Source organism: Meles meles, chromosome 7, assembly GCF_922984935.1.
Source record: "Meles meles chromosome 7, mMelMel3.1 paternal haplotype, whole genome shotgun sequence".
Lineage (NCBI taxonomy): Eukaryota > Metazoa > Chordata > Mammalia > Carnivora > Mustelidae > Meles > Meles meles.
This window is the reverse complement of record NC_060072.1, coordinates 111,576,789-111,600,658: the sequence shown is the minus strand read 5'-3', so window position 1 is coordinate 111,600,658 and position 23,870 is coordinate 111,576,789. Positions and strand designations below refer to the sequence as shown.

At 44.3% G+C, this 23,870-nt stretch overlaps 1 protein-coding gene across 17 annotated transcripts in view; it reads right to left on the bottom strand.

The window, feature by feature from the left end:
- The window catches only part of CACNA1C (calcium voltage-gated channel subunit alpha1 C), a 627,772-nt gene that overhangs the window by 33,287 nt on the left and 570,615 nt on the right, over positions 1 to 23,870 (bottom strand). For all 17 annotated transcript variants that reach the window (XM_046012065.1, XM_046012074.1, XM_046012066.1 and 14 more), the window contains 7 exons: positions 21,249 to 21,377; positions 18,748 to 18,813; positions 16,996 to 17,087; positions 7,402 to 7,567; positions 6,702 to 6,829; positions 5,967 to 6,063; positions 4,035 to 4,137 (listed from right to left, as the gene is read on the bottom strand). In XM_046012065.1, coding sequence (XP_045868021.1) covers positions 4,035 to 4,137; positions 5,967 to 6,063; positions 6,702 to 6,829; positions 7,402 to 7,567; positions 16,996 to 17,087; positions 18,748 to 18,813; positions 21,249 to 21,377 — 781 coding nt within the window. The remainder of the gene's footprint in view (positions 1 to 4,034; positions 4,138 to 5,966; positions 6,064 to 6,701; positions 6,830 to 7,401; positions 7,568 to 16,995; positions 17,088 to 18,747; positions 18,814 to 21,248; positions 21,378 to 23,870) is intronic.

Sequence of the window (23,870 nt, the reverse complement as noted above, 5' to 3'; positions counted from 1 at the left end):
AGTTGTTTGTATTTCTTCAGTGTTGGTTGTGATCTCTCCTTGTTCATTCATAATTTTATTTATTTGGGTCCTTCTGCTTTTCTTTTTTGATACATCTAGCTAGGGGTTTATCAATTTTATTAACTCTTTCAAAGAACCAGCTCCTAGTTTCATTGATCTGTTCAACTGGTTGGTTTTTTTTTTTTTAATTTCTATATTATTGATTTCTGCCCTAATGTTTGTTATTTCTCTTCTGCTGGATTTAGGCTTTATTTGCTGTTCTTTTTCCAGTTCCTTTATGTGTAAAGTTAGGTTGTGTATTTGATACTTTTCTTGTTTCTTGAGAAAGGCTTGTATTGCTATATACTTCCATTTTAGGACTACCTTTGTTTCATCCCAAAGGTTCTAAACTGTCATGTTTTCACTTTTATTTGCTTCCATGTATTTAAAAAAATACTTCTTTAAATTCCCGGTTGGCCCATTCATTCTTTAGTAGGATGCTCTTTAGCCTTCATGTATTTGTGTTCCTTCCAGATTTTTTCTTGTGATTGAGTTCAAGTTTTAAAGTACTGTGGTCTGAAAATATACATGGTATAATCTCAGTCTTTTTGTACGACATGGATCTGATTTGTGACCCATTATGTGATCTCATCTGGAGAATATTCCATGTGCACTTGAGAAGAATGTGTATTCTGTTGCTTTAGGATGAAATGCTTTGTATATATCTGTGAAGCCCATCTGGTCCAGTGTGTCATTCAAAGCCCTTGTTTCTTTGTTGATCTTCTGCTTAGATGATCTGTCCATTGTTGTGAGTGGGGTGTTAAGTTCCCTACTATTACTGTATTATTATCAGTGTATTTCTTTAATTTTGTCATTAATTGGTTTATATGATTTGCTGTTCCCAAGTTAAGGGCATAAATATTTACAATTGTTAGATCCAGTACTCTGATACTACCCTTTTATTATGATAGAGTGTCCTTCTTCATCTCCTATTACAGCCTTGGTTTAAAATCTAATTTGTATGATATAAGGATTGCTACTTCAGCTTTCTTTAGATGTCCATTAGCATGACAAATGGTCCTCTACCCTCTCACTTTCAATCTGGAAGTGTCTTTTGGTCTAGAATGAATTTCCTATAGACAGCATATCAATGGGTCTTTTTTTAAAAATCCAGTCTGATACCCTATGTTTTTTTGATTGGAGCACTTAGTCCATTTACATTCAGAGTAATTATTGGAAAATCTGAATTTAGTGCCATTGTATTACCTGTAAAGTCACTGTTTCTGTAGATTGTCTCTGTTCCTCTCTGGTCTTTGTTAGTTTGGGCTCTCTCTTCATTCAAAGGATACCCTTTAATAGTTCCTGCAGGGCTGGTTTAGTGTTCACAAATTCCTTTAGCTTTTGTTTGTCCTGGACATTCTTCATCTCTCCTTCTATTCTGAATGACAGCCTTTATCTCTCCTCTATTCTGAATAACAGCTATTCTTGTTTGCATATTTTCCCATTTAGCACAATGAATATATCATGCCAGCCTTTTCTGGCCTGCCAGGTCTCTGAGGACAGGTCTGCTGCTGGTCTTATGTTTCTACTACTCTTGTAGGTTAAGAACATTTTGTCCTGAGCTGCTTTCAGGATTTTTTCTTTATCTCTGAAATTTTCAAGCTTCATTATTATATGTTGAGGTGTTGACCTATTTTTGTCGATTTTGAGGGGGTTTCTCTGTGTCTCCTGGACTTGAATGCCTATTTCCTTCCCCAAATTAAGAAAGTTAAAACTATTCTCATTTTTAAAAATTCTTTTTTCTTTTTGCTCTTCTGACTGGGTGATTTCCACTGTTGTCTTCCAGATTGCTAAGCCATTCTTCTGTATCATCTAATCTGCTGTTGATTCCTAGTGTATTTTTCAATTCAATTATTGTGTTCTTCAGCTCTGTGAGTCCTCTCTGGTACTTTCTTATATTTTCTCTTTGTTGAAGTTCTCACTGTGTTCCTCCATTCTTCTCCTGACTTTGGTGAACACCTTTATGACCATTACCTTGAACTCTACTTTGTCTGGCAAGTAACCTATCACCATTTCATCAGGGTTTTTTTCCTCCTGGGGCTTTATCTTGTTCTTTCATTTAGAACATATTCTCCTGTATCCTCATTTTGTTTGACTTTCAGGGTTAGTCTCTACAAATTAGGTGGAATAGCCACCAACCCCAGTCTTAAGGAGTAGTCTTGTGAACATTGTGTACATTCCCTATGTACATTGCATGTGCCTGGAAGCTTTGGCTGGCTGGCTGGACCTGAAGCCAATGTGTCCTGGGGGAGTCCAGGGGTGCACTATGCCTGGATGACCCTGATGGAATGGCTTGAGCCTAAGCAGGCACTGCTGGGGGTCTCTGGGGGTACACTGTAACTGGAGGTCACCTTGGCAGGGTGGTTGGAGGTAGGGCAGAGATGGGTGGGGGGTTATCTTGGGGAGAGCTGGTGTAGGTTAAGGGCCTAGGGCTCACTGGAGTAACCCTAGCAGGCCAACTAGAGCACCTGGATCCTGCTCCCATCTGCACTATGAAGGTGGAGGGGAATTTAAACAATGGTGCTTGTTGGTACCTCCAACTTGAAGAGAACTCCAGTAGTTCCCCTTCACCTGCCATTTAGTGGATATAAATGGATTTCCTTCACTTATAGTGTTGTTGCCATTTAAGCCACTGTTCTTTTTGTGTCCCAGGTTGGGTGAATTTGGGTATAGGGCTCTCGGTGTTATTCTTCCTCACTGCAGGTTGTCACATTGGTTTGGTGGAGAAGGGTTTCCCATAGTTATCATATCTTGATCTTTCCTGTCATTTTCTGTGTGGGTCTCTAACCTTTGTTGTGTAGAAGTCATTCAATCAGCATTCAGTTCTTCCAGAAGAATCACTCCATATGTGGGTGTAGATTTGGTGTATCCTTGGGAGGAGGTGAGTTCAGGGTCTTCTTATGCCAACATTTTGGACTGCCTTCCTCAGCCTTTGTTTCTCTTTATTTCAGCAGCATAACTTGAACTATTTTTAATTTTTTAAAGATTAGCTCATTATTTTAGCATGTATCTTGCTGGCCTGGTTCTTGTTTTCCTTCATTTTAGATGTTTCTATTATTTTCTGGAAGGATTTAACTGAGAAAGGCACTTCTCTGCTGGATTATTCACTGAACTGAATTTCTACACATCATTATTTTTCTTATTTTACCAATGAAGGAGCTGAAGTAGAGAGAGAATAAATGACTTATCACATTTTAAACAAGCTTCAGCAGCTGAATCTGAGGCAGGTGGTCTTTTGATCACATTCTATAAAACACTATAATAAGCTAGAAGCTGTTTGTGAGCAATCACATCTTTCTAGGTACATTCTATGTAGCTTTTTCCACATAGTGGTTCAGAAATACTCATCATCTATAAAGACAGTAGATTATCTCAGCCAAGGCTGCTACTAGTCCATAGGGTAACTTTGTACAACCCAGAAGGCATCCCTGCAGGTGAACACGGACCTGAGGGATCATGGTCCAACCAGTAGAGCACAGGTGAGATCTTAAACCACACCTGTTGGCTGGCTGAACACCTTGATCCACACACAGCTTGTACAATTGTATGTGATGACTTTGACCATAGTCACTGTTTGCCAATATGACCCCTTTTGACAGTTCTAATTTAAAAAGAAAGTTAAGCATTTAAGAGATCCACACAGTCAGTAACATTCCATTTTGATGGGGTGTAGCCCTGCTTTAGGTAACACTCATCACCTTCTGCTTTTTGAACTATAAACTATGACTTCAAGATATCATCCAGAATAATTTCTAGAAATTAATGGAGTGCTAGAATTCAAAGTAAATATGTTAGAGACCAAAAAACCATTCAAGGAGCAAAGGAAACAAGAGTAGGCCAAGTCTCTTCAACATCCCTGGATGTGAAGGTTACCACTGAACCACTGCTCTGATACTACCCAGAATGGGAAGATCTTGGGAGCATTTTGCCACCTGTTGGGTTAGTCTGCTAGATCTTCTAAATGGTTCTCCCAGGAGCCCTCAGATGACCCTTACCTTCTGTTTTGATCCGCAGGGCTGTCCGGACCAGGGCAAACAGGGTAGCATTGAACATGACCGTTCCATCACTGTTCAGAGGCATGTTCATGGAGACCAGGCGCTGGAGGTTAAAAGGAGGCAAAGTTGGTGATTATAGCAAATAGTTCTCAAACGACCTACAGAACCACCATGGCAGGAGAATGCTGGAAGGGAGCCTTCAAACTTGTGTGCAAGTGTCAGCAGCAGGTAGGGGTTTGAGGCATGGGTCACAAAATGTATTCAAAACCTCTTCTGGGGAGAATTTCAGCTCTCCCATAAGTACTCTCACCCTTCTGCACACAGTGAGGCAGGAATGGAATTTGTCCTTATTAAACCCTTGCTCCGCAAAGACATGTTAAGCCCACCCAACACCCTCCTCAGCTCAAATGTCTACTCAGGCATATGGATGCACTCTCTACTGGCATGCCAGGCACTTGCCAGGAGCCCACCTGCCAGCCATCATTCATCCAAAGCCTTGCTAAGAGAGACAATAATGGCAGGTTTGCATTGCAGGAGGCACAGTGTATCCTCTTTTCTGTATATTAAAAAACATACCTCTGCATCAGGCTGGGTCAAAAGCTTGTTGACTGGATAGGATTGGATTGCCCTTTTCCTTCCTTTATCACTGCCCCAAATTGCTGTTGCTGCATTGTGCCCTGGTGTGGGTCCTCAGCACACAGCAGAGTAATTATGAGAAAGGGCACCATGAAAGTCATTCTGGCATTTGCTCTCAAAATGTGGTCAAAGATGTTATTTGTTAGATCACATGATGTCCTCTTGTTAATCATAGTGCCAAGAAGAGTTATAATCTTCCTGAGTGACTGGGTCTTCTTGACTCTCATGGACAGTGTGAATTGTGGAGCAGTCACTGGGAAGCTGAACACATTGGTAGCCTGTCCAGGCCCCTCTGGAGGCTGTGATGGATGCACTATCACCTCATGCAGGCCACACTTGTACCTGCTATTTTGTTCGCTGGGCTTTGACTTTACATTTAACTTGTGCTTTTTTCCCCTCCTCATATCTTATATAACCTTGGAAGTCTTCTAAAATTTTTTTGGAAGCAAAGTGGAGATGTAAATGAGAAAAAACTGAGTAAAATGGAGCACAATTCAATTCTCTATTTCCCATGAATGGATTATCTGGAGTTGAGGTTTTCTATTTGTGCATCTTCTATACAGCTTTCTGACCTCACTTCCCCCAACCCCTTTCAGCTCATTGTTATTCCAACAGGGAGTATGGAATGGTGGAAGTGGGAATTAAAAGAAGAGGGGATAGAGTAGAAACAGTACTCTTCAGCAACCATGGGGGCTACCTGGTTGAGATTACAGTTAGGTAAGAGAGGTGCCTGATCACACAATTTAAGGGGTGTTCACTCTCAAGGTCATGTGAGGGTCACATGAGCAAGAGTTGGGTCTAAAGAGTCTAAGATGCTTGTCTTTAACTTTTATAGGGTCACAGACTCACTTAGAAATCTGATGAACATGATGGATCCTCTCTTTGGTACAATTTGTGAGTGTTTCAGTGATTTTGTACACAATTTTAGGGCTTTATAGGTCCCTGAAGCTGATGCATGGACCCTTTAATAGCTCTCTGATCCCAGGAGGAGAACCCTTAATCTATCCATCTCTGGCTGAAAGTCTTCCAGGATGACTAGATGGTAAAACCTGATGGGACTGGGCATGTGGCTTGTTGGACCATGAGGCATTCACTTCAGTTTTCTTTTATAGAATCTGAGGGTTTGCTGTTGGAAGGAACCCTAAAATATAATCTGGCTCAGGCCCATTTCTTTAGCACATAAAATATTATCTTCACTTCCTTAAAGTATCAATGGCCTGACCAAGGTCATGAGACAAATAGTCTTCTTTCCTCCCATATTTTCTTTTTCCCCTGTGAGCCCAGATTATCTCTTACTTTGCAAGCCACACGGTGAGGGCATAGCTTCCCAAAACCCAGTGGGGGCTGAATCCGCCGGAGCAGGGTCACCACATCTAGGTGTTTGATACGACCCCTAAAAGAGGAAAGGCAGAAGGGAAAGATCAGTCGGAGGGCCATGGTTTCAGCCTGCAGCCCAAGACTCATGTATTAGGCTCTCCACAGCTGTCGCCCTGTTGGTCAATCTCAGTGCAGAGTTGCAGAATTGCATGGCAAAACTCTAAAACCAATATATACATGTTTAGATTTTAATGAGCAGTTTTCCACCAGTTCTATGTTCAAGGTGGAAGGAACTTCAGGTAGCGCAATGAGATTCTCACATATACTTGCTGCGGCAATCTAACCATCTGTCCAAAAGGCATTTATTAAGTGTCAACCAAATGTGATTGACCAGTGAGGGTATCCTTGTACCCAAGGCAGGAATAGAGTTGAGATCTACTTGACTCTAAACATTTTAACTTGAATACTTACTAGTTATTCCTGACACAAGGATCTCCCATCCTTCTATTCAACTGAAAATAGATATGTTCTTGACTTAGTCAAAGATGCTTGGCCTACTATTACTGGCCCTTGACCCTTGACCCTGGGGTCTGGTGCAATTCAGTGTTTCTAATCAATCCACCCAACGCTAACCTGTGCTGAACCTCTTCTGTTGGTAGGTTCGCATTGTGTCCTCTGGGCTTTGGGAATCAGTGTTTCCCTCTGGGAACTTACTTGGCTTCAGGATCATACTCTGCCCAGATTCTTTTAAATTCATCCAGATGATGGGGACCAAGAATTGACCAGTCCCTTGTCAGGTAGTCAAAGTTGTCCATGATGACAGCTACAAAAAGGTTGATGATCTGCAGAGAACAGAGATATGAAGCCTTTCTTGCCATTTAAATCCACTTTGCCAGTTAGTGCCATGCATGGCAGAAGCCCGCATTTCTGAAGACCAGCTCTATTTACCATTTAAAATATCAGCCCCTGGAACTTTTGTCTCTTGGCTATGAACCTGACATAGGTCTCCTCGGAGTAGTGTGGTATGAATCTCACATGTGGGCTGTACAGCTTCCCTCTTACCAAACTTTGGGTAGGGTTCCCAAGGACAGAGGGCAGCTTTCTCCACCACCCTTCCTCACACTTCTCATCAAAGTATCCAAAACATATCAGTTGCCTCTGGGCCCCCACACACATCCCTTCTGTCCCCTGGGACACTGCCACCATGACAAGAGCCAAGAAGAGATAAGAAAGGTGCTGGTTGGGCTCACTCTGGCCCAGGTCACTTTGTGACCTTTTCTAGTGGTTGGACACTGCTACTGAGTCTTTCCAAGCTGGTTCCTCTGACTGCAAGCTGCAGGGATAGATAGCAGGCCTGGGCTGCCTTGAACTGCACACTCATGACCTGTGGCTGTTTAGTCCCACCTCTGCTTACCAGAAAGGCACAAAGCATGTAGAAGCTGATGAAGTAGAAGACTGCAAAGCTGCTGCCACAGGGTGTTTCACCTTCTGTGCTGTTGCTGGGCTCCGACTCGGGGGCACACTTCTTCCCTGGCATGCAGGCCAGCATGATATCCTGCCATGCCTCCCCTGTGGCACACCTAGGGGAGAGCGGTGAGAGAGTCCACCACCTGTGGGGCCCATCTCATATCTCGGGATCTTTTCTTCAACCCTTGCCCCATCCTCCTCCCCCAGAGGGAACTACTAAATTGAATTTGGTGTTTATCATTCCCTAAATGCTCTGATAATGTTCACTAAATATGAAGATACATGGCATTGTTTTGAATGTTTTAAAACTTTCCATAGATGGGAACAAACCACTTTTTCTGAAAAGTTCCTCTTTTTGCCATTCATATTAAGTTTTGGAGATTTATCCATTTGGCTCTCATTTATTCATCTAACTGCCATATAGCAGTATATTCTATGTATATACCAATTTTTAAAAAAGATTTTATTTATTTATTTGAGAGAGAGCAAGAGCATGAGCAGAGGCAGAGGGAGAAGCAGACTCCTCACTGAGCAGGAGCCTAATATGGGACTCGATCCCAGGACCCCGGGATCACCACCTGAGCCAAAAGCAGATGCCTAACTGACTGAGCTATCCAGGGGCCCTCTGTATACCATTTTTAAAAACCTGCTGTCTTGTTAAAGCTTTCCCTTTTCTTTCCTTTTTTGCTATTACAAAGAACCCTGCAATGAGCTTGCAGGTCCATGCCTTGATGTCTGCTTAGAAAGTGGAATTGCCAGGTAAAGTAGGTATGTCTTCGTTTTCACTAGTTATTGCTGCTTCTCCAAGAATTATGCTCCTGTCATCAGTGCAGGACAAATGCCATTGCTCTGCAGACCTGTCAACATTTTTTTTTTTCTTTTTGGTTTTACTGAGTTATAACTGACAAATAAAATTGTAAGATAGTTAAAGTGTCCATTGTGACGATTTGACTCAACTCTACATTGTGCAAGTTCCTCCCACCTAGTTAATTAACACACTCATCACTTCATGTATTTTTTTTTTGATGAGCACATTTCAGATTTTAGCAAATTTCAAGTATGTAATAGAGTTTTATCAACTATCATCACTATGTTACACATTAGATCTTTAGACCTTCTTTACCTGGTAGATCAAAGTGTGTGCCCTTCTACTAACTTCTTCCTATCTCCACCCCATCTAGCTCCTGGCAATTCCTTTTCTACATTCTGATTCTATGGGTTTAGACTTGTCAACTCTTTGTATTAGAGAATTTTTTAAAATGTTGTTCATATGATATATTTGAAATGATATTTCATTGCTGTCTTAATTTGTGTTTAAATGGTTAATGGGTTAATAACTTTTATTTCACCTTCTGTTGAACTGCAATGTTCATATTTTAGTCTGTTTGTCTCTCGGGTTGCCTTCTTGTTCATTTGTGGTCTTTTAAAAAAATATATTCTTTCTATTATCATTTGTCAGGTCCATGCATAACAAGTACCTTCTTTCAGTCTGTGGCTTGTCTACAGTCTTATTTATGGTGAAACCTATTTATTTTAATGAATCTGAAGTTTATTTTACTTTTTTAAAGATTTATTTATTTATTTGAGAGCAAGAGATAGAAACGGTTAGTTCAGGGAGGGGTAAAGGGAGAGGGAGAGGATCTCAAGCAGACTCCCCACTGTATGCAGAGCCCAAAAGGAGGCTTGATCCCATGACCCTGAGATCATGACCTGAGCTGAAATCAAGAGTTGGACATTTAACCCACTGACTGAGCCATCCAGGAACCCCTGATGAATCTAAAATTTAAATTTCACTGTGCTTTTTGCCATCTTGTTTGAAGAAATCCTTCCTTACTCTAGGCCATATAGATATTCTCCTATATATTCTAAAAATTCTAAAATTTTGTTTTATGTAATAACACATTAATCTGTAATGTATTTTTGTGCTTGATATAAGGTAGACACATGCTTTATCTTTTCCTGTGTAGATAACCAATTTTCTTTTTTTAAAATTTTTATTTATTTATTTTTTCAGCGTAACAGTATTCATTGTTTTTGCACAACACCCAGTGCTCCATGCAATACGTGCCCTCCCTATTACCCACCACCTGATAACCAATTTTCTTAATACAATTTATTGAGCAAGTCCATCTTTACCTACTGACTTGAAATATCCTTTCTGACATAAATTATATTTCCATAGATGTGTGGGCCTCGTGTTGCCTTTTCATTCTATTCTGTAGGTTTATTTGTCTATGTTGGTACAAATGGTCTTAATCATGAAGCTTTATATTAAGTCTTGCTCTCTTATAGACAGTGAGTCCTTCCAGCTTGTTCTTCAAAATGGCCTTGGCTATTCATTTTTCCTTTTTTCTTCCACAGACACGTTAGAATCAGCTCATCAAGTTCCACAAATAATCCCACTGAGAGTCTTATTGGAATTGCGTAGATTAACTTGGAGAATTTGATATTTCGGTGACATTAAGTGTCCCAGCCATCAACATGGCATATCTCTCCATTTGTTTAATGTTTTTTAAGAAATTTTTATAGTTCCCCATGTATATCTTTTGTTAGATTATTTCTAGGTATCTTATTTGAAATAAATAAACAAAATGTTCTTATTATAAGCAGTACATTTAAGAAGTTATAGTTATCTGTAAAAGATTTGCTGAATTCTTGTATGGTTTACTTGGGCAATTAATTTTGAAAAGAGGTTTTATTTATTTTCCTTTTATTGTAGTAAAATACACATAACAAAGAATTTACCATCTTAACCGTTTTTAAGTGTTTTATTTACCAGTATTAAATACATTCACCTTGTTGTGCAGCCATTACCACCATCCAGCCCCATAATTTTTTTATCTTGTAAAACTGAAACTGTGTGCCTATTAACTAATAAGTCGCCATTCACCTCTCCCCACTCCTGTTCCAGACCCTGGCAACCACGATTCTACTTTCTGTGTTTACGATTTTGACTAAGTACCTAATATACGTGGAATCACATAGTATTTGTCTTTCTGTGACTAGCTTATCTCACTTAGTACTGCCCTCGAGGTTCAACCCTGTTGTAGCATATTGCAGAATTCCCTTCCTTTTTCAAGGCTGAATAATATTTTATTGTATGTATACACCACATTCTGCTTATGTATTCACCTATCAATGGGCAGTTGGGTTGCTTCTACATGGGTGCACAAATATCTCTTCTAATCTTGGTTGGGATATATACCCAGAAGTGGAATTGATGGATCATATGATAATTTTATTTTTAATTTTTGGAGGAACCATCATACAATTTTCCACAATAGCCATGCCTTTTTATATCCTGCAACAGGACATAAGGGTTCCAATTGCTCCACATCCTTGCCAACACTTGTTTTGTTTTTTCATCGTAGCCTTAATGAAGATGAGGTAGTAGCTCACTGTGGTTTTGATTTACATTTCCCTGTGGTTAGTGATGTTAGGCATCTTTTCATGTGCTCATTGTCCATTCATGTATCTTCGGAGAAATGTCTATTCAAAATCTATTCAAGTCTTTTGTCCATTAAAAAAAAGATTTATTTGTGAGATTAAGAGTCATTTATGGTTTGTCTCCCTCCCAATCCCATAAACTGGGGGTTGCTGGGGGGAGGTGGGATTGGAAGAGGGGGAGCGGGCTATGGACATTGGGGAGGGGAGGCGAACCATAAGAGACTATGTACTCTGAAAAACAACCTGAGGGTTTTGAAGGGTCAGGGGTGGGAGGTTGGGGCAACCTGAGGGTTTTGAAGGGTCAGGGTGGGAGATTGGGGGAACAGGTGGTGGGTAATGGGGAGGGCACGTTTTGCATGGAGCACTGGGTGTTGTGCAAAAACAATGAATACTGTTACACTGAAAAAATAAATAAAATGAAAAAAAAAAGATTTATTTATTTATTTTAGAAAGAGAGTAGAGGTGGAACAAAGGGAGAGGGAGAGAAAGAATCCCAAGCAGACTCCCTGCTGAGCAAGGAGCCTGATACAGACCTTGATCCCACAACCCTGAGATCATGACCTGAGCCTAAATCAAGAGTTGGATGCTTAACTGACTGAGCCACCCCAGGTACCCCCCATACTCCCCTTTGCTCATTTTAAAATTGTTTTTGTTGTTGTTGTTGAGTTTCACCAAAATCTGTTTTTGGCATTTAATTTTGTTACTTCTTCTGTAATTCTTACTCTTTGATTTCTTTTTTTAAAATATTTATTTATTTATTTGACAGAGAGAAAGACAGCGAGAGAGGGAACACAAGCAGGGGGAGCGGGAGAGGGAGAAGTAGGCTTCCCTCTGAACAGGGAGCCTGATTGGGAGCTCTATCCCAGGACATGACCTGAGCCGAAGGCAGATGGTTAATGATTAAGCCACTCAGGAGCCCCTGATTTATTTATTTTTTATTGTATTGGATATCCAAATTTGCAATATAATGTTGATTAGAAAAGGTGAAAGCATGTGTTCTTTTCTATTATATTTATAAATTACCTATTATAGACTGAATATGTCCCCATCAAATGCACATGTTGAAGTCCTAAACCTCAATAAATTTGCAGGTGAGGCCTCAGGAAGTAATAAGACTTAGGTCAGGTTGTGTAAAGCTGGGGCCCCCATAGTAGAATTAGTGTCTTTATAAGAACAAGAAGGTACACTAGAGCTTTCTCTCTATGAGGACACAGTAATAAGCTGGGTGTCTGTAGGCCAGGAAGAGGATTCACACCAGGAACTAAATTAGCTGGAACCCTGAACTCAGCACTTTTTTTTTTTCCCCCAAAGATTTTATTTATTTACTTGACAGGCAGAGATCACAAGTAGGCAGAGAGGCAGACAGAGAGAGAGGGGGAAGCAGGCTTCCCACTGAGCAGATAGCCTGATGTGGGGCTGGATGCCAGGACCCTGAGATTATGACCTGAGCTGAAGGCAGAGGCTTAATCCATTGAGCCACCCAGGTGCCCCGATCTCAGACTTTCAATCTCCAGATGTGTGAGAAGGAAATGTCTGCTGGTTTTCTTTTTTGTTGTTGTTGTTGTTTGTTTGTTTTAAGGTTTTTATTTATTTATTTGACAAAGAGAGATCACAAGTAGGCAGAGAGGCAGACAGAGAGAGAGGGGGAAGCAGGCTTCCCACTGAGCAGATAGCCTGATGTGGGGCTGGATCCCAGGACCCTGGGATCATGACCTGAGCCGAAGACAGAGACTTTAATCCACTGAGCCACCCAGGTGCCCTGGAAATGTCTGCTGTTTAAGCCAGCCATTTTTTTATTTTGTTACAGCAGGCTGGCCAAATTAATAATTGCCACTACAGGATAGTGATTGTTTTCCTTTGTTAATCTTCCACTTTACGATCCAATGAATTACTATAAGGGTTTTGAGTTGATTTGCTTGTTTTATTCTACTTGGATTAACCTGTTGTTTGCCAACAATGACAGTTATGTCTATACATTTTCATATTTATACTTCTTGCTTTTTTTCCTTTCTTAATACATGAGGTATTAGCCTTATTTAGCCTTATAGAATGACTTAATGGAATGGCTGAGGAGATTTTATACTCCCTTTCTGTTCCTGAAAATTTTATGTAACATAGGAATGATCTATTCCTTGGTATTTGAGAAGACATCACGCATAAAAATACTGGATCTTGGAACTTTTTAAAAAAAGATTTATTTATTTTTAGAGAGAGGGTGCTTGTGAGTGTCAGTGGTGGGAGTAGGGGGAGGGGCAGAGGAAGCAGGGGAGAAGCAGACTCCCCACTGAGCCAGGAGCCTCACATGGAACTGGGTCTCAGGACCCTGAATCGCAACCTGAGCCAAAACCAAGAGTCAGACATTTAACCAACTGTGCCATCTAGGTGCCCCTGGATCTTGGAACATTTTGAGGACCAAAACCTTGGCTATCTTTTCAATTTCTATTGTGGTTAATTAAAAAAATTCTTTTTAAGATAATTTTGTGATTTATATTTTCCTACATAAAATCATATACTTTAAAATTTTCTCATATATTGGCATAAATTTGTTCATAATATTTTATCATTCTAAAAATCTCTTCCATATCTGTAATTGTGTTACTTTTCTTATTCCTGATATGCCTTTCTTAAAAAATTGGTTTTGATAAGAGTTTGTCTATTTATCGGTCATTTCAAAGAACTTAGTTTTAGGGTTTATTGATAAATATTTTTGTTTTACATTTTATTAGTGTCTGCTCTTATTTTAATAAGTGTGTACTTTCATACTTTGGGGTTATTTGCTATTCTTTTTCCATTCATTAGTTTGGTTATTATAGATTTTGTAAAATAAATTTTGGCTCTGAAATTTTCTTTGGTATTGGTTGGTGCATTTTGTAAATTTAAGATGTACTGCTCTAACTCTTTAATTTCTAAGAAGTATGTGGCTTCAGCTGTGAGTCAAGGGGCTTCTGTGTGACTCAGTGGGTTAAGCCTCAGCCTTCAGCTCAGGTCATGATCTCAGGGTCCTGGGACTGAGTCCCTCATCAGGCTCTCTGCTCAGCAGGGAGCCTGCTTTCCCCTGCTTTAAGTGGTTAGATTTTGGAGGAACTACTGATTTTGTGGTTAATTTCTAATTTTTGTTGTATTGAAGTTAGAGAAGTTTTAGAATTTATTGAATTCTTCTTTGTGACTTAAATCTTGGCCAATTTGTATGAATGTTTCTGGGTTCTTAAAAACAAAGTACTTTTTTGGTTCATATATTGATTATAAATTTACTTAAATTTATCAGTTGTATTTTTAGATATTTTTTACCCTTTCTTTTGTTCTATTTGTTCTGTCATGTTTTTATATGTCTCCCATTGTGTGTTATCATTTATTATCATTTATTAGTATCCTTGATATAGTTCCATGTAGTTTTATGACTGTTTTGTAATCTTGGTGGATTATACCTTTTATCAGTAACAAATATCCCTCTTTGTATTGTTTAATGCTTTTCACCTGGAATTTTATTTCTTCTGATGTTATTACTACACCTATTTTTTTTTTTTGAAGTTTTGTCTGGTATTCTTTTTCCATTCCTTTATTTTCCCATTCCGTTATTTTACTCTATTATAAACAGGCTACAGTTAGACTTCTTGAAGCCAACATTAGAGTATCTATCTTTTGATAGAGAAATTGAATTTTTAGTGATTAATTTTTGTTTTTATTCCTACCATCTTGTTTTATTTTCTAATTTTCTTTTCCTTCCTCTCCCCCTCCCTTCCTCCCCACCCCATCTTCCTTCTTTTGTCTTTTCTTCCTTTTGCAGAATTGCTGAGGTTTTCCTTGCGTTTTTTTTTTTCTTTTCCATCTAGTGATTTGGAATATATATATTCCATTTCTGTTTCTCTAACGGTTTACCTTCAAATATTTAACATACCTATTTATACACTTTCCACTGGCTGTGTATAGATTGAACGATATCTGTTTCTTCTCCATAAACAAGAGAAGAATGTCAGCACACTTTCATGTTTCTCGTCCCTTGATTTCATTCTTTCCATTCATTCTGTTGTTTTTACCTGAACTTGTATTAGAAAGATAAATATTAACTTTTATTATAACTTTGATTTATATTAACTTTTATTTGTATTTTTATATGTATTTTATTTATATTTTCAATCTTTTTGTCCTTTTGGCTGTATACTGAGAGAACCGTAGATTTGACCCTTCAGCTCATTATTTCATTCTTTAGCTGTGCCCATTTTCTGAATACTTCAACAAGGATGATTTCCTGAGTTGTCTCTTTAATTTGTTCTTCTTAATAGTGACTTAATATTGACTTCTCCTCTGCCTCCTCCTTTTTAATCCAACAGATGTAATATGCTCTGCAACCTCTCTAAAGATATGAATTATATTTATTTTCAAATCTTATGGCTTTATATGTTCTTTTTCCTCCTCCTGTGCTCATTCATCTGCTAATTGAGGATTATTGATCTTTATTGATATTCGTTTCCCCCAAATACTTTGGGTTTATTATTGACTGTTCTTTGTGATTGAGGACCCTGTTCACATCTCTGTAGATCAAGTTCTCATTCCAGGGTCTCTCTGGGGACTACGGAAGAAAGAGAACAATGTGCCGCCAGGGGAGGTGGGGACGTAGCCTCTCTTTGAGGGTAGGGGTTCCTTGGGGGTACCTGCTCTACTTCTCAGACCCCAAGGCCCGGGGGCGTGATGTCAAGTGCTGCTGCTTTCAGCTTGTGAGCATTAGCTCCTTTGAGGAGCCAGCCTTGTCATGGCCCCAGGTCTCTCCCGGGCCTTTTACCTGCTGATCCTGGAACTGTTCTCACTTCTTCCATAGACCACACATTCTTGGGGATAGGTTTTCCTCAGATCTTGTTCCTTTGTCAATTGAATCCCTTCTGATTCGTTCCATTTAGAAATTCCTCGTCATTCATAGCACTCTGCCATGGTGTTTTTGTTTTGTTTTGTTTTGTTTTGTTTTGTTTTTGTTTTTAAACCTTCCTTCTTAGTACTGTTGTGGGTTTATTCCTTTAAAAAATACCTTCTATCATTAAGAACTTTAGGAAAGGAGGGGAGATGGAGCCATGTGCTCAGTCTTATATCTGTATTTAAATACCAGCTCTGGTATTTAAATATGGCACAGGCTTAAGTGTTGTTGTTAGATTGTGGTTTACAGGGGCCTTTGTGTTCTCAAAGTCCACCATCTGAGGGAGGTGGTAATGTCTCACTGGTATTTAAAGAGCTGTCATTTCGATTTAATACATTTTGAGTAATAATGATACTTGGGCTTGGGTGTGGGGAAAGGATTCTGTAGAACTCGGTGAAGGTGGGGCTCTCTGAGAGAGTGGATCTCTGGATCTTCTGGAGAGGGACTCCAGGGAATGGCAGGGAGTTCACTGCCTCTCTCAGTGCCATAACATGTAGAGTATATAAGCTGGTGGGGTAAATAGTTCTCATCTACCAGCCCTGGTCTAGATGGTCTAGATAGTCTCCTCTAGCAGCCCAGGCTGTGAGGAACAGGAGAGGGAGAACCAAGGGCGCAGACCAAGGGGGTCATTAGGAGTCAGAGGAGGAAGAAGCAGGCTGTGACATGGACTCACTCAGTCAGAAGCAGGCTGAGAAACACTCTTGACCCCAGCTAGGCCTGAGGCCGTGGCATTCTGGGAAGGGTGAAGGCTCATGGCTGGCTTAATGAGGAGGACACTAAGTTCACGAGGACATAATAACCAACAGAGCACGTGGCATTGACATTGGCAGCTGTATTTGTTTGCAAGGGAACCGAGGCTCAGAGAAGTTAGGTGTCTTACCCAAAGCGAATGTGTCACAGGCTTGGCTTTGAGACTGTTTAGGTTCCAGACCGGGGTGCTGTCAGTGTTTGACTTGTGATCCTCTAGCATTTTGGGGGGCGGTTACTGGCAGGTTTGTAAGTGACCAGTGTGCCGCTCAGTGGGAAGTATTACAAATGGCACGGAAATGCCAGCTTTCTAGTGCAGGGAGGGAGATCCAGCATCCGTTCCCTCCTTGCCCGCTCCCCTGGAAGGGTTCCCTCGCATTCTACGTCTAGACCTCAGGGCTGCGTCATGGAGGTGTTTATAAGCACCTGTCCTCAGAGACTCACCTGAAGAGAAGCAGCACAGCTTGGGGGAAGGTCTGGAAGTTGTTGTTCCGGTTGATCTCTGTGGTATCATTCAGGGCAATTTTCCCAAACACCTAAGCAGGGGGAGAGAAGGTAGATTCAGTGAAGTGTGGGCAGACAGGGTCCTAGTTCCTACTCATTGTTCGGTGGTCTCTTCAGAGGTCTTGGCTGACTGGGGGTCAGGCCAGCCCAATAGCTGAACTCAGTCCCCTGATAGGACCTGACAGGGCCTCAAGAGGGCAGGCACCTGCTGCCCCATCCAGCCTCTGATCTCCATCCACCACACTGGACAGGTGTAAGAAGAAAAATACCCGTGGGTCCTCAAGAGAGGTCCTGCCGGGCCACTGGGAGCTGGGCTGAGAGCAGGTGGACACTGCCACCAGCCCTGTGCTTCTGTGTGGGGACAGAGTGCTCTCTGGTCTCCTTTTTGGCTACAAATTCTTGAGAATATATATTTTTTCTCTTTAAAAAAACTTTATTGAGGAATAATTAACAAACATAATTGTATATATTTAAAGTGTATGGTATGGTGGTGATTTGATGTACAATGCTTGTAGAATCATTACCAAGACCAATTCTAAGTTTAATATTAAAAATATTAAAAATTATAAAAATTATAAAGACCAAATTAGGTAATTAACACATCCATCACCTCCCACAGTTAACATAGTAGCTGTGTGTGTGTGTGTGTGTGTGTGTGTGTGTGTGTGTGTGTGGTGAGAATGCCTAAGACCTACTGGCAGCCACTTCCAAGTGCACAGCACTGTTACCAATTACAGTCACCATTAGGTCCTGAGAACCCAAGCCTCTGGCCTCCTTTTCGTTGCCATTTCAGCCCAGATATCTACTCTTCCAAATTCAGTTCTTGGATTTTGGTGCAATCTGGGATGTGGGCAAGCTTAATCTATCCCTGAAATTAGTGGTCCCCTTATTTTTTGTGGCCTGTTAGAGCTATGCCTATCGTAGAAGCCGTGACCCTCAGTGAGGTGGCAGGGTGGCTCTTTTTATCTAAGATTCTGGCCTAGGAATCCGGGATCTTTCTGCAAAGAATCTTCTGCAGGGGAATCTTCCTTCAGGAGCCACTAAGGAAAAGTCCTGGCTGATGTGAGTGCTGGGCTCTGGTGCTCTCGGGAGCCCCCAGGAGAGGCTGGCTGGAGAATGCTGCAGGCTTGGAGGTAGGGGAACGTGCAGTGGGCACCTGTGAGGGGAGGCCCTTGAAACTGCTGTGTGTTTGATGGGGAGAGCTTGCCTGCCTGACTCCCGCCTTCCCTCCTCCCTTTCACCCCCTCCTTCCTCCTTCTTTCTTTCCCTTTCTCCTCCACCCCTCTCTGTCATTAGCTCCTCCAGAATGGTGCTGGGGTGGGGGATAGTTCTCAGGCTGTCAGACCTGGGCAGGGGGAGGGGTGCTGTTTGACACACCCTTCGTGTTGTTTTCTGCAAGGACCTGTCTCTCCTGAGGCCCTTGGCAGTCAGTCTGGGAGTGGTTTTCCCTACAGAGAGCAGAGACCAGGCCTGGGGCAAAAGGGGAGAGAAGTGAGGGCAGCGCATGGCCATTCACCCTGCTGCATGCAGGACGCCATTTGAAGGGACTTTCTAATTCCTCTGACCTTCTTGGCCTCAGAAGTGGAAGCTGAGGGAGGGAGCATCAGGAGCAAGAGGGAGATGTCTGGGAACGTGGGTCTGGGAGGCGGGAAGAGAAGTAGAGGCCGAGGAGAAGAGGGCCAGCTGTCCTACCTGCATCCCGATCACTGCGTAGATGAAGAACAGCATCACTATCAGAAGAGCCACATAGGGCAGGGCCTGGAAGGAAGCACAGGAGACAATGTGAGGTCGGTGGGGGATGGCTGGCCAGATCCCTTCCCAGGGGGTGTTGCGACCTGGCTTTGGGAGGGCACTTCCAAGAGCCCCCACAGAAGATCTGGGCACCAGGAGAAGGCCTGAACCATGGCACTGACCTCTCATTTTCCCTTGGTTTCAATCACCTGAGAAGCAGTGTGGTGCACGGAGATAAGCAGGCTGCAGAGTAACAGATACATATAGTAGGATACCGCTTTAGTAAAAACAATCAAGCATGAACAAATGTCCTCCGACTAGACATAGGGCTTTGTTGAGTAGGGAGAAAGCTGTGAAGGATACACCCCGGGGTTTCCTCGGGAGGTGTGGGGTGGAGGCAGGTTACACCCTTCCTTTACGTAGCTCGATGATATCCCGCTAGTCATAATAAAAATAATTACTAAGGAGAACTTAAGTAGAAGAAAGATCATGGACTCAAATCTGATTTCTGCCGCTTTCTCGTCATGAGAGCTTGGCCATATGACTTAACCTCTCTGAGCCTCAGTTTCCTTTTCTGAAAAGTGAGAGTAATGACCTCTCAGGGGTTCTGTGGTGTTTAAACAATAGAAAGCTTACAAAAGGCTGAGTGCGATGCCTCCCACGTATTCAGGTCCCATATATTTTATTCACTCCATGTATGATCTGTCTGGCAGCTCAGACAGCTTAATTTTCCAGAGTCCCTGCCGCTTCTCCTGGGGAGAGGCCTTCTGGGGCTCAGGGTCTATTCTGGAATCTGGGCGGCCCCACGTTTAAGGCTAGGAAATGCCTTGCCAGGCGTCCACCCGCCACTAGATGGCACTGCGAGATCACACGGATGGGGCTTCCATCAGGTTGGAGCTGGGCTCCATGTTCTAGCCTCTCTTCACAGTTACCAAGGTCTGTCGACTTTTCCTAGGAAATATGTATGTGGGTGGGGAGGGAGGAAGTATGTTGGCTATAGTCATCATGGCCATGGGATCCCACGGATAGGGTGAGCCTCCAGTCCTGCTCTCCCTAGAATCCTCAGATTCCCAGGGACTGGGGAACCGGGTATGGCACCTACCAGAGGGGTAGGAGGGGTGGGACAAGGCTAGCAGGGAGGGCAGCTGCAGCTCCTCAGGAAGGCCTGGTGGGCAGAGGGCTGCCTACGAGGAGTGCAACCAGGCTGGGCCAGTCAAGGGCGTGGGCCAATGAGTCCCAGGGCGGAAGGCTGCCTGGAAGGGTGTTTGAGCACTTGGGAGAGGATTCCAAAGCAAGGCAGGCACCTGGCCGCAGAGCACTGCCTCTGGCTGCACCTTCAGTTCTGGGCATGTTTGGATCAGGGACCTCCTCTGTGCCTGTAACTGGGCCCAGACTGGCTAGAGTGGGGCACGTGGAAGGAATCCTTCAGTGTCGGGAAGCCCGAAAGTGGTGCTTCTGTGGGCAAGGAGAAGCTGCCTTCAGCGTCGGGCTAAGGAAGTGTGGACGTTCATGCAGGGGTCCCTACGCCACTCATCTTCAAGGAACTCAAGTGACCTCACGGAGTCTGCTTCTCTTTCACTTCAAACTTACATAACACTCCTCAGAGATGGCCAGGGGCGATCATTATTCTGTTTTCACAGATGGAAAACAATGGCTGAGAAAAGAGAATTAATCCTATAGTTAGGCAATCCTGGGCCCTTGGGAGGGGACCATGTCTCCTTGAGTGGAGTGACACCAGGGTTCTACAGAGTTTGGCTGAGACTACAAACAGGTGTGGACAGCAGACATCACAGAAATGCCTATTGGGAGGAAGGTGACAGATGGATCCTAAAAATGCTGAAAGTGGGAGGGCCCCAGAGGTTATCAGATCATCTCGGCCCATGTTTTTCAAATTTTTTCCACTCTTTGTGCAGTAAATTCTTGCGGAAAAATGCACAGATGAGAGAAGAAAGCAGAACCCCTTTAGCCTCTCCTTTAACCCGGCTTTGGGGGAAATCTGGGGCTCCAGGAGCATGCTTTCAAAAAACACGGCGCGGGGGGAGCGCCTGGGTGGCTCAATGGGTTAAGCCTCTGCCTTCAGCTCAGGTCATGGTCTCAGGGTCCTGGGATCGAGCCCCACATCGGGCTCTCTGCTCAGTGGGGAGCCTGCTTCCCCCTCTCTCTCTGCCTGCCTCTCTGCATACTTGTGATCTCTCTCTCTGTCAAATAAATAAAAATTAAAAAAAAAAATCACACAGACGGAGTCCTGGGGCCTCATTATAGACAGGAGGAAAGCAAGGGCAGAGAGGGAGGCTGCGGTCACACAGCTGCTGAGTAGCGAGGTAAGGCTGGCCCTCGACTCTTAGTGGCGCTGCTTCCTGTTCAGGGAGCCCCGGGGGAGCTGGGTGCAGCCCCTGGTGCAGCACCCACTCTGGGAGCCAAGGATGCTCTTCTTGCGGCCCACTGAGGGCAGAAGTGGTTACCTGGAAGGACTTGATGAAGGTCCACAGCAAGGTCCGGATGCCCTCCCCTCGGCTCAGCAGCTTGACCAGGCGCATGACCCGGAAGAGGCGGAAGAAGGTGATGGAGATGCGGGAGTTCTCCTCTGCGTTCTGGAATCCATCGGCAATAGGAGGTGGTAGTTAACACAGCAACAGAGAGGGGCGGGCAAGAACGAGGTGGGCCCTGCTCTGAGCAGCACAGCCCTTGGTTGGGAAGGAGGCCGGGCAGGGCAGGGCAAGGTTAGCTGCACTAGCTTCTCTACCCTGGGCCACGGATGGGGAAGCCAGCTGCCCCCCTCTTCCAGGTAGACAACCCAGGCCTGACAACCTCGGCAGAGCCAAGCTGTGCCCAGGCCTCTGAGCCTATGACCCCGTTTATCAGTTTTCCTCTTTTCCCCTTCACTCCTGATTCTTAACCCCCTGGGTGGAACTACCGAAGATTCCATAAGGAACTTCCATATGCTTTGAAATCTAGGCCGAGAGTGAGCTGCCTTGGGCGCACCCACCCTCGGCTGCGAGCTGAGATTGCAGCCGCGGCCTACGTCTGGCCTGGTGGGGTGACGTGCATCCCGAGTGCAATGTGGCGTTCAGCAAAGTGGCTGGGTGGGTCGTGGTCTCCATCCAGCCCGAGGGGTGATGGCCCTGGTGGGCGGGGAGGGCTGACAGAGAGAATAGGGCTGGAGTGGGGTGCCCGCGGCAGGGATCTGGTGCTCTGGCAGCTCAGGACTCCGGAAGTCTTGTTGTGCCACCTCTTCCCACATGGCTGCAGGGACAGTGGGGACAGGGGTGTTGCTTAGCCCGCGGAGAGTGTCTGTTTGCAAGCCCTTGCCTCACCTCAGACGCTGAAGCTGTTCCCCTGCTACTCCCCTCTGTTGTGGGGCTTCTGGGAGGCCCCAACCCTCTCTAGACTGTGGGAGATCCTAGAAGTGGTGGGAGGCACACTCGAAGCGAGCCCTAGATAAGTCCGGGTCCGGGTGTAGGAGGACAGAAGGATTCAGCTTAGGGCAGATCATCTCCTCAGGGTAGTCCTGGAGCCCGGGGACAAGGGGAAGGCGAGGAAGAACTGGATCCGGGCCAAGCCAAGGGGAGGCAGGAACCCGGTGCAAGGGCTGCTGGAGTCTGCCGGCCGAGGGCCCTCCTCAACCTGTGGGACTCAGAGGGCCTTGGGGCTGAGGCACGTGCCTGGCCAGGGCTGTCCTATCACCCTCTGCCGCCAGACCTGAGAACAACACGGACTGACTACCTCCCCCGACCCTCCTCCAGCCCGTGCTGGCCAGAAAGCTGTGGCTGGGAGCCCTCCGGGAGCTCCCCGCTCATTCCCCAGAGCTAGTGCAGCTCACCCAGCCCTTCTGGCACCAGGAGAGAACGGACCCTTCAGGCTTCCTGTTACTGTTCCTGTCCCACGCAACCCTCAAGGGTGGAGGAGTCTCCAGGTCACTGACAGGGAGGATCTGTGCAGGCACACCCCCTTCTTGCTTCTCTGCTTTCTTTTGAATCATTCCAGGCCAATCGTCCCTGACAACGTCCACACCTTGTTTGTCCCCCCGCTGAAAATCCTACTAGCGCCAGTGCCCCTGAAGGCCCCCAGCGGCCCTTTGTTCCAACCTGGTGGCTTGCCGACTGTCACGGACATGGCCAGTGGTTCCTGAGGCCACCCATCTTACTCTTGTTTCGTACGGGAAACCCACAAGGGTGGCAGAAAGCTCCAGAGGCGGTTGCCCCTTGCCCACACACCCTCGTTGCACCCTGGGAGGGCTGTGCAGAATCCACACCGGAAGGGTCTCTCCTACTCTCTGGACTCCCCAGACTGGGGGAGAGTCACAGTATCTTTTTGAGTTTCAAACCAGAGCTGCCTCAGATCTGCACAGGGGACCTGTTCCCCTCAGGCAGGGCGACCTGTGGGCTTGGGGTGGGGGTGCTGCTCCACAGGCCGCCCTGGAGCCCGGGAGGGACAGCCAGCCATAGCCCTGGTCCTACCCCGGGGCCCTACCCTTCCTGCCTATTTTGAAGCCTTTGATGCCCTTAATCTCTGCATTTCTATCATCCATGTATCTACTTGAAATTCTATTTTCTCTCCTTAAAAGGAGGTTGTGTTCCCCCAGAGGAGTAGGCAGAGAAGGCTCAGGGTTTTATAACTCAGCTGTCAGTTCCACCATGTTCGGAAAAGGAGAAAAAAGAAGAAAGAACAAGCTGAAGTGGGGAAGTTCAGCTGTGAGTGTCAAGAGTTTGAGAAGTTGGTGCCACAGGGGCATCTGGATTTGACGAGTTGAAAAAGAAAAGTCAAGCGTGCAGTTTAAATTCCATGCTGGGTTCAAATCCCCCACCCCGTAAACTCGCTCCTCCCCACTCCCAGTAGCTGCAGTTTTCTAACGCTCTAGGAGGATAAACACATTTCTACAGAGACACAGAAATGTCCTCCAAAAAAACCAAATGACAATGCAGGGAGTCAGGAGACCCCAGGGGCCACCCCTGGGAAGTGGGTAGGATGCCCGGGTTCAGCCTTTTCCTGGGCGGCCTTCCAGCCAGCCTGGGAGGGACTGTGTTAGGAAGCACCACTCGCAGACCCAATCTGCCCCTGTCCGCTGACTTTCAGGGAATCAACCC